Below are 15,740 nucleotides of genomic sequence, written 5' to 3' on the forward strand. Positions count from 1 at the left end.
ATGGAGGGGATCACATTAGATCAATCAGGAGGAAACCTCACACGGGAGTCTTAAGATTAGCAGCTGTCCTGGTGACTTAGGTGTCTGTCCCGTGCCCAAGAGAGACAACTCTATATAAGAACAGGAACAGAGAGAGGGCATCAAGTTTCTGGGTTTTATTACCATTCCAGCCAGGGTACTAACTTCCAGCCAAAAGGCAGATGTTCTCCTCCCCATAGAGTTGCCACGGGCTAGAGGATTACAGCATGAGCAATCAACATGCAAGTGTTCCAACAAGACCATACTCCTTGAAAAGCCCCTGAAATGAGACTAAAGGAAGAGGAGAGAAAGTACTCACCAATTTTGCACAGAAGCTCAGAGTCCAAATGTAAAGACTCACAGCCCCACGTTGGGTGCCAAATGATGAAGTTCTAGAACATAGGTGAGGTTCTGTGGGGTGAGGTCCGAAGCCGATGACCAAGAAAGAATTCCTGAGACATCTTTGGTGCAAAATGGTGGTTTATTAAAACACGGGGACAGGACCTGTGGGCAGGAAGAGCTGCTGCCCCAGAGATGTGAGGAGTGGTCTATTACATACTTGTAAGTTGGGGAGGGGATTAGGGATGATGTAAGTCTCTAAGGAATTTGGGAAGCAAGGTTTCTAGGACCTTGAGGGGCTAGCTATTATCTGGGAAAAAGGTTATTCATTACCAGTAATAAAACCTTCTCATGAGACCCTTTAGATGAATATCAGTGGGCCATATGCTTGGGAATGATTCTCTCTTGGAGGTTTAGAGATAAAGTTTCCTAAAGGAATTGTTAAAGTAGACTTACAGGATCCTGGTTGGGGGTAGGGGATTGATCAGGCTAGGATTGTCCTTTGCCCTTAGCAAAACCTCAAGGTGAGGGCAGTTGAGTCCCTAGAGGAGAGCCACTCTGCCTGTTTCAAGGGCTTGTCAGTAGGTAAGGAATTTCAATGATTTTCTTCTGCCTCTGTTTCCCAAATCACATGTATCTAGGTGCGGGGGGGGGGGGGGGGGGGGGGGGGGGGGGCGGCAGCTAGGGAATGGTACCTGCTAACTCTTTTGTTCTTGGAGATATCTCCTAAAAATCTCTACCTCCAGCACACATTCTGAGATAAGTAAGTCTTCCTGAATACCCCAGCTGCTTTCAAACTGCTGCTTCTATTCTGTCTCAATGGGACTGTTTGTTATGCTGTTTCTTTAAAAGGGGAGGGGACTCAGTTTCCTATCACCCTCTGGCTCTCCCAGAGCTGAGCCCACTGATTTTTAAAGTTCTCAGAGGTAAGCCCTACTGATGGTAAAAATTCACGTAGTCAAGCCCCTCTGGGTTTCAAAGCCAAATGTTAATGAGGACTCTATCCAAGTGTGTCATCTGTGTCTCAGGTATCCCTCCTCTGTTTTTGTGGCATTCTTTCCATTGGTGGTTAATCTTGCAGATTAATTTGGTTCCCAACCAGAACTCTGACCTTCCGATCTTTTTTTATGGGGCCTCCTCTCTACAATTAACTATACAGAATCTGTTCTGTCAGTCTTTAGTTTATTTTTCTGGGTTAGTCACACTGATGTGTCTGTAAACTAGGTGTATCCGTGGGATAAGGTGCACTTAGGATTCTCCTACTCTGTCATCTTTCCAGGTTCCTATTGGGAGTTTTTTGATTATTCTTTCAGTCCTCCTAATTTTCTTTTTAAAGACACACTTATTCAGCGTCATGATCAGACTATTACATTTAGCAATCAACAGCATGGGTGCAAAAAAAAAAAATCTACATTAAAACCTTTTGTTGGAATGCTTTACACTTTCTACAGGACAGAAACTAAAATAACCTAATAATTAGTCACAAATACAGTCCTCGAGTTTTTTTGCCCATACACATGAGCATTGTCTAAAACATGTCTTCTTTGTAGCAGCTAGGCCCTGCCACCACTGTGCTTGGCTGAGTTCACAAATCTGTTGTAACCTGTAGCTTCCCTGTCACTTCTCTGGCTCTCCTCTCCTGCTAAGCTTTGTTTCCTGGCAGTAATTAAAACCTTCTGCCACTGCTGTAGCTGCTGCTGCTGCTGGAACCACCATAGCCACCTTGGTTTCGTGGTTTGGCGAAGTATTGGCCTCCACCACCATAAGGGCCAGACCTTCTGCCTCCAAAATTGCCTCCTTTCATGGGTCCAAAATTTGAGGATTGATTGTTGTAATTGCCAAAATCATTATAGCTTCCGCCACCTCCAAAGTTGCTTCCATAATTATCAAATCCGTTATAGCCATCCCCACTACCACCATATCCACCACCACCTCGACTGCCACCAAAGCCACCTCGACCACTGAAGTTTCCTCTGCAACCAAAGTTGTCATTCCCACCAAAACCACGTCCATGACCACCACTAAAGTTTCCAGAACCACTAAGACCTCTTTGGCTGAATGAAGCACTAGCCATCTCTTGCTTAGAGAGCGCTTTCCTTACTTCACAGTTGTGGCCATTCACAGTATGGTATTTTTGAATGACAATCTTGTCTGCAGAATCATGGTCATCCAATGTTACAAAAGCAAAACCCCTCTTTTTGCCACTGCCTCGGTCAGTCATGATCTCAATCACTTCGATTTTCCCATACTGTTCGAAATAATCTCTTAGATGATGTTCTTCAGGGTCTTCTTTAATGCCACCAACAAAAATCTTTTTCACAGTTAAGTGGGCACCAGGTCTTTGAGAATCTTCTCTTGAGACAGCCCTCTTTGGTTCCACAACTCTTCCATCCACCTTGTGTGGCCTTGCATTCATGGCTGCATCCACCTCCTCCACAGTGGCATGTGTGACAAACCCAAAGCCTCTGGAGTGCTTGGTGTTTGGATCTCTCATTACCACACAGTCCGTAAGTGTTCCCCATTGCTCAAAATGGCTCCTCAGAGTCTCATCAGTTGTTTCAAAGCTCAGACCTCCGATGAAGAGCTTCCACAGCTGTTCAGGCTCTTTGGGAGACTGACTTAGACAGTGGGAGGGGAGACTTTACCGATGCTTACTCGGCGGCGTCCACGGGCAGAAAAGCTATCCTCTTAATTTTTTTTTTTTTAAAGATTTTATTTATTTATTTGACAGAGAGAGATCACAAGTAGACGGAGAGGCAGGCAGAGAGAGAGAGAGAGAGAGAGAGGGAAGCAGGCTCCCTGCTGAGCAGAGAGCCCGACGCGGGACTTGATCCCAGGACCCTGAGATCATGACCTGAGCCGAAGGCAGCGGCTTAACCCACTGAGCCACCCAGGCGCCCCTATCCTCTTAATTTTTTATTGGTCTGTTCAGGCTTTCTATTTCTTCATGATTCATTCTTGGTAGATTGTATGTTTCTAGGAATTTCTCCATTTTTTCTGGGTTGTTCCAATTTGTTGGCATATAATTGTTCCTAATAGTTTTATATGATCCTTTATATTTTTGCAGTATCAGTTATAGTATCTCCTCTTACAGTTCTAAGTTTATTTGAGACCTTTCTCTTTTTCTTGCTAAGTCCAGCTAAAGGTTTATAAATTTTTATCATCTTTTCAAAAAACCAACTCTTAGTCTCATTGATCTTTTCTATTGTTTTTCTTTTTCTCTATTTCATTTATTTCTGCTCTAGTATATGTCACTTTTTTCCCTTCTGCTAATTTGAGGCTTTGTTTGTTCTTTTTTCTAGTTCCTTGAGGTGTAAAGTTAGGCTTTTTTATGTTAGATTTTTCTCATTTTTTAAAAATATAGATTTTTTTTTTAAGATTTTATTTATTTATTTGACAGACAGAGATCACAAGTAGGCAGAGAGGCAGGCAGAGAGAGAGGAGGAAGCAGGCTCCCTGCTGAACAGAGAGCCCGATGCGGGGCTCAATCCCAGGACCCTGAGACCATGACCTGAGCCGAAGGCAGAGGCTTTAACCCACTAAGCCACCCAGGTGCCCCTAAAAATATAGATGTTTTTATTGTAAACTTCTTTCTTAGAACTGCTTTTGCTGTACCCCATAAGTTTTGGTATATTGTATTTCTATTTTCATTTGTCTCAATTTTTTAAAAAATTTTGTTTTTATTTATTTCTTTGACCCATTGGTTACTTAATAGCATATTATTTAATCTCTATCTTTGTGACTTTTCCAATTTTATTCTTGTATTGATTTCTGGTTTCATACTATTGTGGTCAGAAGGAATGCTTGATATAATTTCAACCTTCTTAAACTTATTAAGATTTGTTTTGTGGCCTAACATATAATCTATCTTGGACAATGTTCTATGTGCCCTTGAGAAGAAAATGTATTCTGCTGCTTTGGATTAAATGTTCTGTAAATGTCTGTAAAGTCAATCTGGTCTAATGTATTAAGGCCAACATTTCCTTCTTGATTTTCTGTTTGGATGGACTTATCCATTGGTGAAAGGGAGGTTTTAAAGTCTCCTACTATTATTATATTGTTGTCTATTTCTTTCTTTGGATCTGTTGATATTTGCATTATATATATTTAGGGCTTCCTAGGTTGAGTGTGTTAATATTTGCAAATGTTGTATCCTCCTGTTGGATTGATCCCTTCATCATTATATAATGATATTCTTTAAAGTATGCAAATATAACTCTTTAAGGGGAAGACTGTATGATGGGCATTTCTGCCTTCTCTGTTTACATTGAACCCTGAGGTGATAACCATAGTTGTGTCTATCAAGGGATGTGTCCTCTGGGTGGCAGTTACAAAACCTGGGGTGCCAGACATGTACTCAAGCTCCTTTCAGAGACACAAACAACCTGGGATGAATCACAGGGAGAGCATGAAGTTGGCATTTGCTAGCTTCCCTAGTATCTAGAGAGGACTGTAGTCAGCTCCTAGATGATAATTAAAAGTCTTACCTTCAGGCCACAGCTTTTAAGATAAACAAATAGGCCTCTTTCATGCAGGCTGGGCATTTAAGTCTGCTGCCTCTGTACTATGCCTTAGGGGGTTCTGGTAGTTGTTCAGAACCTCCTCATTTTCCTCTTGTCACTGATTCCTCTTGTTTCTTTTGGTACTTTCATACTACTGTAGTCAGAGAAGATAGATGGTAGGATTTCGGGCTTCTTAAATTTGCCAAGATTTATTTTGTGGCCTTTCATGATCCATCCTGAGAATGTTCCATGTGCACAATGTGTGTTCTGCTGTTCTTAGATGGTATGTATATGTCTATGAAGTCTATTCTAAAGTGTGGTTAAATTCCAATGTTTTCTTGTTGATTTTCTATCTGAATGATCTATCCAACACTGACAGTGGGATGTTGAAATCTGCTACAATTACTATATTGATGTCTACTTCTCTCTTATGATCTGTTATTAATTGCTTAATATGTTTCAGTGTTTTCACTGTGTGTTTGGGTGTTTCAGTGTTTGGGTGTTAGAAGTCTATACAGCTACAGTTGTTATATCTTCTTAATATATTGACACTTTTATCACTATAAAATAACTTTTGTTTCTTTTTACCTTTTTTGGCTTGAAGTCTATTTTGTCTGATACAAGTATTGCTATGCCCACCTTCTTTTCACTTCTGTGTACTTGGAATATCATATTTATTTTTTCTTCCAAGATTTTATCTAAATTCAATTTGGCTAACATATAGTGTAATATTGGTTTCAGAAGTAGAATTTAATGATTCATCACTTACATCTAACACCCAGTGTTCATCACTGATCTATCTCATCTCCCTGCCATCTCCCCTCCAGCAACCTTGTTTGTTCTCTATAGTTAAGACTCTCTTATGTTTTTATCTTATTTTATTTTGCCTTCCCTTACCCTATATTCATCTGTTTTGTTTCATAAGTTCCACATATGAGTGAAATCATATGGTATTAGTCTTACTCTGACTGACTTATTTCACTTAGGATAATACACTCTAGTGCTATCCACATCATTGCAAATGGCAAGATTTCATTCTCTTGATGGCTGAGTAGTAAGTCATCATCATCATTATTATTATTATTACCCCAAAGATACAGATGTAGTGAAAAGAAGGGCCATATGTACCCCAATGTTCATAGCCACAAAGGCCACAATCGCCAAATTGTGGAAAGAGCCAAGATACCCTTCAACAGACAAATGGATAAAGAAGATATGGTCCATATATACAATGGAATATTATGCCTCCATCAGAAAGGATGAATACCCAACTTTTGTATCAACATGGACGGGACGGAAGGAGGAGATAATGCTGAGTGAAATAAGTCAAGCACAGAGAGTCAATTATCATATGGTTTCACTTATTTGTAGAGCATAAGGAACAACATGGAAAACATTAGGAAAAGGGAAGGAAAAGTGAATTGGGGGAAATCGGCAGGGGAGATGAACCATGAGAGACTGTGGACTCTGAAAAACAATCTGAGGGTTTTGGAGGGGCGGAGGGTGGGAGGTTGGATGAGCCTGGTGGTGGGTATTAAGGAGGGCACGTATTGCATGGAGCACTAGGTGTGGTACATAAACAATCACTCTTGGAACACTGAAAAAAATTTTTTAAATAAATAAATATTTATATTAATAAATAGATTCTAAATTATAATAAACAAATATACTTATATATAATATTCTGTTATGAATATATATATTTATATGCATACATATCACATCTTCTTTATCCATTCATCAGTCCACAGACATTTGGTCTCTTTCCATAATTTGGTTAATACATGTGCCCCTTTGAATCAGTATTTTTTAATCCTTTGGTTAAGTATCTAGTAGTGCAATTGCTGGATTGAATGGTAGCTCTAGTTTTAACTTTTTTTTTTTAAGATGTTATTTATTTATTTGACAGACAGAGATCACAACTAGGCAGAGAGGCAGGCAGAGAGAGAGGGGGAAGCAGACTCCCTGCTGAGCAGAGAGCCCGATGCAGGGCTCAATCCCAGGACCCTGAGATCATGACCTGAGCCGAAGGCAGAGGCTTAACCCACTGAGCCACCCAGGCGCCCCTAGTTTTAACTTTTTGAGGAATGTCCATACTGTTTCCTGGAATGGCTACAACAGTTTGCATTCAGTGTAAGGGAGTTCCCCTTTCTCTGCAGTGTAACGAACAACGTAAGAGGGTTCCCCTTTCTCTGGATCACCAACACCTGTTGTTTGCTGAGTTGTTGATTTTAGCTATTCTGACAGGTATGAGGTGGTATCTCATTGTGGTCTTGATTTGTATTTTCCTGATGATGAGTATGTTGAGCATTTTTTTTTCCTGTGTCTGTTACCCATCTGTATGTCTTCTTTGGAGAAACCTGTTCATGTCTTCTGCCCATTTCCTAACAGGATTATTTATTCTGGGTGTTGATTTTTGTAAGTTCTTTATAGATGTTGGATACTAGCCCTTTATGCAATATGTCATTTGCAAATACCTCTTCCTAACCCAAAGTTGCCTTTAGTTTTGTAGATTATTTCCTTTGCTGTGCAGAAACTTTTTATCTTGATGAAGTCTCAATAGTTTATTTTTGTTATTGTTTCCCTTGCCTCCAGAGACATGCCCAGGTGAGATCAAAGAGGTTGCTGCCTGTGTTCTGCTCTAGGATTTTGATGGTTGCCTGTGTCACATTGAGGTCTTTTGTCCATTTTGAATTTACTTTTGTGTATGGTGTAAAAAAGTTGTCCAATTTCATTCTTCTGCATGTCACAGTCCACTTTTCCTAACACCATTTATTGAATAGACTGTCTTTTTCTATTGGATATTCTTCCCTGCTTTGTCAATGATTAGTTGACTATATAGTTTTGTGTCCATTTCTGGGTTCTCTCTTCTGTTCCTTTGATGTATGTGTCTAATTTTTTTTAAGATTATTTATTTATTTATTTGACAGAGATCACAAGTAGTCAGAGAGGCAGGCAGAGAGAGGGGAAGGGAATCAGGCTCCCTGTTGAGCAGAGAGCCCGATGCGGGGCTTGATCCCAGGACCCTGGGATCAGGACCTGAGTCGAAGGCAGAGGCTTTAACCCACTAAGCCACCCAGGTGCCCCATATGTGTCTATTTTTGTAGTACTATACTGAATTGATGGTTACAGCTTTTGCAATATAGCTTGAAGTCCAGAATTGTGATGCCACCAGGTTTGGTTTCCTTTTTCTACATTATTTTCATATTTGGGGTCTTTTCTGGTTCCATACAAATTTTAGGATTGTTTGTTCTAGCTCTGTGTAAAATGCTTTTGGTATTTTGATAGGGATTGCATTAAATGTGGAGATTGCTTTGGGTCATATAGACGTTTGAACAATATTTGTATTTCCAATCCATGAGCATGGAATATTTTTCAATTTCTTTGTGTTATCTTGAATTTCTTTCATCAGTGTTTTATAATTTTCAGAGTACAGGTCTTTTACCTCATTGGTTAGATTTATTCCTAGGTGTCTTCTGGGTTTTGATACAATTATACATAGGATTGATTCCTTGATTTATCTTTCTGTTGCTTCATTTTGGTGTATAGAAATGAAACAGATTTCTGTACATTGATTTTATATCCAGTACCTTTGCTGAATTCATGTATCAGTTCTAGCAATTTTTTGATTGAAGTCTTTCAGGTCTTCTATATACAGCACCATGTCATCTGCAAAGAGTTAAAGTTTGACTTCTTGCCAATTTGGATCCCTTTTATTTCTCTTTGTTGTCTGATTACTGAAGCTAGTATTTCCAGTACTATGTTGAACAACAGTGATGAGAGTAGACATCCCTGTCATGTTCCTTACCTTAGCAGAAAAGATCTCAGCTTTTCCCCATTGAGGATGATATCTGCTCTGGGTTTTTCATATATGGCTTTTATGATAATGAGGTAATTTTCCTCTATCCTTACATGTTGGAGAGTTTTTATCAAGAAAGGAAGCTGTAGGGCGCCTGGGTGGCTCAGTGGGTTAAGCCTCTGCCTTCGGCTCAGGTCATGATCTCAGGGTCCTGGGATCAAGGCCCGCATCGGGCTCTCTGCTCAGTGGGGAGCCTGCTTTCTCTTCTGTCTCTCTATGCCTGCCTCTCTGCATACTTATGATCTCTCTCTCTCTGTTTCAAATAAATAAATAAAATCTTTAAAAAAAAAAAAAAAAGAAAGGATGCTGTAACCAATGTCCACAATAGCCAAACTATGGACAGAGCCTAAATGTCCATCAACAGATGAGTGGATAAAGAAGATGTGGTATATATATATATATATATATATATATATATATATATATATATATATATATTATGGAGCCATCAAAAAAATTAAATCTTACCATTTGCAACAATATGGATGGAGCTAGGGAGTATTATGCTAAGCGAAATAAGTCAGTCAGAGAAAGACAATTATCATATGCTCTCACTGATGTGAGGAATTTGAGAAACAAGACAGAGGATCATAGGGGAAGGGAGGGAAAAATGAAACAAGACAAAACCAGAGAGGGAGACAAACCATAAGAGATTTAATCTCTGGAAACAAAATGAGGGTTCCTAGAGTGGAGGGGGATAGGAGGGATGGGGTCCCTGGGTGATGGACACTGGGGAGGGTATGTGTTGTGGTGAGTGCTGTGAATTGATGAATCTGATGAATCACAGACCTGTACCCATAAAACAAATAATGTATTATAAATTAATTAAAAAAAAATAGTCACCATTGCCTCTACAGGAAGCTTCTTAAGAACAATAACCTGACAGCAGTTTAGCTAGAGCAGCATTGACCTGGAAGGAAGGGTTTTCATTGGTTGCCCCAATCAGAGTGATTGTCCCACATTCCACATAGGAAGGAAAGTGTCCTGCTGAGATTTATTAAACTGATGAATCTTATCAATAAAAAGGATGGTTTTGGGGCGCCTGGGTGGCTCAGTGGGTTAAGCCGCTGCCTTCGGCTCAGGTCATGATCTCGGAGTCCTGGGATCGAGCCCCGCATCGGGTTCTCTGCTCTCTCGGGGAGCCTGCTTCCTCCTCTCTCTCTGCCTGCCTCTCTGCCTGCTTGTGATCTCTCTGTCAAATTAAAAAAAAAAGAAAGAAAAAATCTTAAAAAAAAATAAAAAAAATAAAAAGGATGGTTTTCCTTTTGGGGAAAAAAAAAAGGGATGCAATATTTTGCCAAACGCTTTTTCTGTATCTATTGAGAGGATCATATGGTTCTTATCTTTTCCTTTATGAATGTGGTATATCACATTGATTTGCAGATATGGAACCATCTCTGCAGTCAAGGAATAAATATCACTTGGCCATGGTGACTAATCCTTAAAATGTACTGTTGGATTAGATTAGGTAGTATCTTGTTGAGAATTTTCATATCCATGTTCAGCAGGGATATTGCTCTGTAATTCTCCTTTTTAGTGGAGGCTTTGGTTTTGGAATCAAGGTAATACTGGCCTCATAAAGTAAGTGTGGAAGCTTTCCTTCTGTATCTCTTTTCTGGAACAGTTTCAGAAGAATAGGTATTAATTTTTATTTAAATGTTTGGTAGTATTCCCCTGAAAGCCATCTGGCCATGGACTCTTGTTTGTTAGGAGATTTCTTCTTTACTGATTCAACTTCTTTGCTGGTTATGGATCTGTTCAAGTTTTCTGTTTTGTTCTGTTTCAGTTTGGGTAGTTTATATGTTTCTAGAATTTTATCCATTTCTTCCAGATTGCCCAATTTGTTGACATATACCTGCTCATAATCTTCTCTTATAATTGTTTGTATTTCTTTGTTGTTGGCTGTGATCTCTCCTCTTTCCTTCATTTTATTTATTTGGGTCCTTTCTCTTTTCTTTTTGATGAGTCTGGCTAAGAGTTTATCAATTTTGTTAATTCTTTTAAAGAATCAGCTCCAAGTTTTGTTGATCTGTTCTACTATTTTTATTTTTATTTCATTTATTTCTGTTTTAATCTTAATTATTTCCTTTCTTCAGTAGGAAGTCCTTCAGCCTCCATGTATTTGTGGTCTTTCCAAATTTTCTCGCAGTTGTGTTCAAGTTTCATAGTGTTGTTGTCAGAAAATATGCATGGTATGATCTCAGTCTTTTTGTACTAGCTGAGGCCTGATTTGTGACACAGTATGAGAGCTATTCTGGAGAATGTTCCATGTGCATTCAAAAAGAATGTGCATTCTGCTGCTTTAGGATTAAGTGGTCTCAATAAATCTGTTAAGTCCATCTGGTCCAGTGCATCATTCAAAGCCATTGTTTCCTTATTGATCTTCTGCTTAGATGATCTGTGCATTGCTGTGAGTGGGGTGTTAAAGTCCCCCATTACTATTGTATTATTATCAATGATTTTCCTTAAGCTTGTAATTGATTTATATATCTGGGTGTTCTCACATTGGGAGCATAAGTATTTATAATTGTTAAGTCTTCTTGTTGGAGGGGCGCCTGGGTGGCTCAGTGGGTTAAGCCGCTGCCTTCGGCTCAGGTCATGATCTCAGGGTCCTGGGATCGAGTCCCGCATCGGGCTCTCTGCTCAGCAGTGAGCCTGCTTCCCTCTCTCTCTCTCTGCCTGCCTCTCTGTCAAATAAATAAATAAAATCTTTAAAAAAAAAAAAAAAAAAAAAAAAGTCTTCTTGTTGGATAGACCTCTTTATTATGATATAGTGCCCTTCTTCATCTCTTGTTACTCTCCTTGGTTTAAAATCTACTTTATCTGATACATGTATGGCTACTCCAGCTTTCTTTTGATGTCCATTAGCAGGATAGATAGTTCTCTACCCCCTCACTTTTAATCTGGATGTGTCTTTGGGTCTAAAGTGACTTTCTTATAAGCAGCATACTGATGGGTCTTGGGTTTTTTTTTTTTTTTTTCATTTTTTTATCCATTCTAATACCCTATGTCTTTTGATTGTAGCATTAAGTCCATTAATATTCAGAGTAATCATTAATAGATATGAATTTAGTGCCATTACCTGTAAAGTTGTTGTTGCTATCGATTGTCTCTGTTCCTTTTTAGTCTTCATTGGTTTTGGTCTTTCTTTCCCACTCAAAGGGTCCCCTTTGATATTTCTTGCAGAGCTGGTTTAGTGTTCATGGCCTCCCTTTAGTCTTTGTTTAGACTTTTCATCTCTCCTATTCTGAATGACAGCCTTGCTGGATATAGTATTCTTGGCTGCATATTTTTCCCATTTAGCATATTGAATATATTATGTCACTTTCTTCTGGCCTGTCAAGTTTCTGTGGACAATTCTGCTACTAAACTTATGCCTACCCTTGTAGGTTAAGCACCTTTTGTCCCTAGCTGCTTTCCAAATTCTTCTTTATCTTTGTATTTTGCAAGCTTCACTATGACATGTCTTGGTGTTGACCTGTTTTTGCTGATTTTAAGGGGAGTTCTCTGGGCCTTTTGGACTTGAATGCTTGTTTTCTTCCCCAGATAAGGGAAGTTCTCAGCTATAATTTGTTCAAAGAAACCTTCTGTCCCTTTTTCCCTGCTCTTCTTCTTCTGGAGTTCCTATGGATATAGGTATTACTGCACTTTGTGGAATTGCTGAGTTCCCTAAGTCTTTATCTATGATCTAATAGTTTCTTTCCCTCCTCTTTTCTGATTATTTTCCATATTTTTAATCTCCTATATCACCTATTCGATCCTCTATTTCTTCTGTCCTCATTGTGATTACATCCAGTGAGTTTTGCATCTCAATTATAGCATTTTTGTTTTAGCCTGACTAGTTTTTAGGTCTTTATCTCTGCAGCAAGGGTTTCTCTGTTGTCTTCTATGCTTTTTCAAGCTCAGCTAGTATCCTTATGAATGTTGCTCTAAATTCTTGTTCAGATATAATGCTCATACCTGTTTTGAGCAAATCCCTGGCTGTGATTTCTTCTTGATCTTTCTTTTGGGGAGAATTCCTCTGTCTTGTCATTTTGTCTGGGTTTCTGTCTTCTTTGTGTTATGAAAACGTGTTATGTTTCCTGCTCCTGAGACAAATGCTATATTGAGAAAGGGTCATACACTGTTCAGGGCCTGGCACTTCAGGAAGTGTTTTTGGTGTGCGCTGTGTGCACTCTACTGTTGTGTTTTGACTGTTCTTTCCCACAGGTCAGTCCTCTGCAGAATTCCTCCTTGTATGCAGTGGGGAGTGTTTAAACCTTTCACTAAGTGTGCTTTGGTTTCTTTGTTAAAATAAGACTGATTTAAAAAAAAACAAAAACTCTTGATTCAAAGAAAGAGAAAGGAAAAGGAATAACAACAGCTTTGCAACAAAAGCAAATAAACAGACAAATAAAGAACAATAAACCCGATTCCAAAGAAAAAGAAAGAAAAAAAAGAAGACTGATGGAAAAAATAAGGAAACAAACAAACAAATAAAACCCCCCAAAAAACAAATGAATGAACAGAAACTACAAACTTGATTCTAAAGAGGAAAGAAAGAAAGAAGAGAGAGAGACACACACACACTGCTCCTATTCCCACCAGATCTGATGTTGATGCCATAGAGCACTCCATGATCAGTAGACTTGGTACGTGTGGGGGACCTGTTTTGGTCCTCTGTGGGAGAGGCCTGCTTGGCTGGCTGACAGTCAGACCTGCCCTGGTAAAGATGCTCCTACAAGGTGCAGAGGAGCAGGGTTTGGTATAAGTGGCTCCAGCCTCCACTGGGGCAGGGGGTACTCTATTGCTCACTGAAGTCCAACTGTGCTGGTGGGCAGGGGGTAGGGAGTGGAAAATGGCATCACTGCACCTTTTTGTTCCCAGGGAGGGGAACTCATTTCTGCCACTCTTCAGGAAGCCCTCACAGAAAAGCAAACAATCTCCCCTCTTGTGTCCCAGTCTTCTGTCATATCCCTGCCCTCAACCTGAATGAGATGCCCAGTACCACAGTTCTCCTGCTTTTTATCTCTGGCATGTAGCTGGGATTTAAAACTCTAAATCTTAAAGGACCCAGCAAGGTGCAGATCCTCCCCTCCTCCTCCTTCCCAGCACTGTACCTGGTGTCATTCTGTCACAGAAAAGCAATCAAATGACTGCACAGGTGCCTGGAGTCTATGGTAAAGCACAGCAAGAAAAGTGTGACCGGGTTATCTGCCCTCTGTATGCCTCTGTCCTCTCAATGGCACCCACCAGGTCCCTGGTTCTTGGAGAGGCAGTATACCCTTTTCCAAATGTACTGCAGGAAGGGGAATGTTCTCTCCCACTGTGGCCCAGGGCATCTCCACACTATGGTGTGCGCTGTCCACTCCTAGGCCTCTGCCCTCTCTCTCCTCAGGATCACCATTGCTTACCTGCCTTGGATTCAACAAATGGCACAGACTTCTAAAACCTCAGGTTTGGGGGCACCTCTGTGGCTCAGTCAGTTAAGCATCCAACTCTTGATTTGGGCTCAGGTCATAATCTTAGGGTTGTGAGATCAAGGCCTCCATCGGGCTCTGAGCTGGGCATGGGGCCTACTTAAGATTCTCTCTCTTCCTCTCCCTCTACCCCTCCCCCCACTCACAATTAATTAATTAATTTAAAAATAAATAAAACCTCAGAATTTGAACTCCACTGTTTGCAAAAAGTTGCCATAGTTACCTCTTCCCAATTCCCCAGTCAGTGGTGTTGGGGGAGTGTTTCTCCTGCAAAAAAAAAAAACAAAATGCTGCTCTTCTCTCTGCCAAGAAGCACTTCCTTCCCTCCGTGGCACCAGGACTTTTCTCTCCCCCAATTCACATATCCCAACCTTGCGCCTGCCTTGTTCTCTCCCTCTAATTGTGCAGATCGTTCTCTTAACCCTCAGATCAATTTTTTAGTTGTTCTAAATGATTTGCTGCTGATCTAGCTGTGTTCAAGAGATGAGGCAAGCCAAGGGTCCCCCTAATACCCCACCATCTTAACTCTTCCCTGGAATATCAGCTTCTGAGCCTATGAGTGTCTTTAGAACTTTAATGAATCTACTGTAGGCAGCATATAGTTGGGTCCTGTTTTGTTTTTGTTTTGTTTTGTTTTTTTTAATCCATCCAGCCACTCTGTGCCTTATTGATGAGTTCAGTCCATTTACATGTAGGGTAATTATTGACATTAAGGATCTCCTATTGCCATTTTATCTTTTGCTTTCTGGTTATTTTGCCTCTTCATCATTTCCTTTCCCTTCTGTTTTTGTTTACCTTTGTACATTTGTGGTTTTCCATTGTAATTTGCTCAGGCTCCTCTTTTAATTTTATGTTTTGTGTCTCTGCTCTAGGTCTTTGCTGTGTGGTTACCATGAGATTTACATGGTAACATATCATAATAGTCCTTTTTTCTGCTGATAGCAATTTATCTTTTTCATTCACTTATAAATGTTCCATCCTTTTGTTCTTCCCCTTTTATATTTTTGATGTCACAAATGATGTCTTTATGCTGTGATTTCATTACCTAGTTGTAGTAACTACAGTTATTTTTCATAATCTTTCCCTTTAATCTTTATGTTTAATATATACCATTAGTTTATATACCATTGAGTTTAATATATACCATTCTTTAAAAAAAAAGATTATAGTATTCTAATTCTATTTATCACCTTAATCAGAGTTTTGTGTACTTTTGTTTTTTCACTTCAGCTTGAAGAGCTACTTCCAATATTTCTTATAAGGCAGATCTAAGGGTGGTGGACTCCCTCAGCTTTTGTTTGTCTGGGAAAGCCGTTATTTCTCCTTCATATCTGAAGGATAACTTTGCTGGATAGAATATTCTTGGCTGGCAATTTTTATCTTTCAATATTTTGAATATGTCACTCCATCCTCTCCTGGGCTATAGAGCTTCTGCTGAGAAATCTGTAGATAGCCTAATGGGGGACTCCTTTGTAGGTTACTCCCTTTTTCTCCCCCTGGCTGCTTTTCAAACTCTTTATTATTGATTTTTGACAGTTTTAATATAATGTGATGTGGAGAAGG

General features: G+C 39.7%; 1 protein-coding gene and 1 long non-coding RNA gene across 2 annotated transcripts in view; one reads left to right on the top strand and one right to left on the bottom strand.

Annotated features, from left to right (window-relative positions):
- The window catches only part of LOC125109474 (uncharacterized), a 217,648-nt gene that overhangs the window by 168,933 nt on the left and 32,975 nt on the right, over positions 1-15,740 (top strand). The window lies entirely within an intron of this gene.
- Positions 2,024-2,866, bottom strand: LOC125109473 (heterogeneous nuclear ribonucleoprotein A1-like). Its single transcript, XM_047746473.1, has one exon. It carries the CDS (start codon positions 2,849-2,851, stop codon positions 2,024-2,026), a length of 828 nt encoding a protein of 275 aa, XP_047602429.1. The 5' UTR covers positions 2,852-2,866.

The sequence above is a fragment of the Lutra lutra genome, chromosome 9 (genome assembly GCF_902655055.1).
Source record: "Lutra lutra chromosome 9, mLutLut1.2, whole genome shotgun sequence".
Lineage (NCBI taxonomy): Eukaryota > Metazoa > Chordata > Mammalia > Carnivora > Mustelidae > Lutra > Lutra lutra.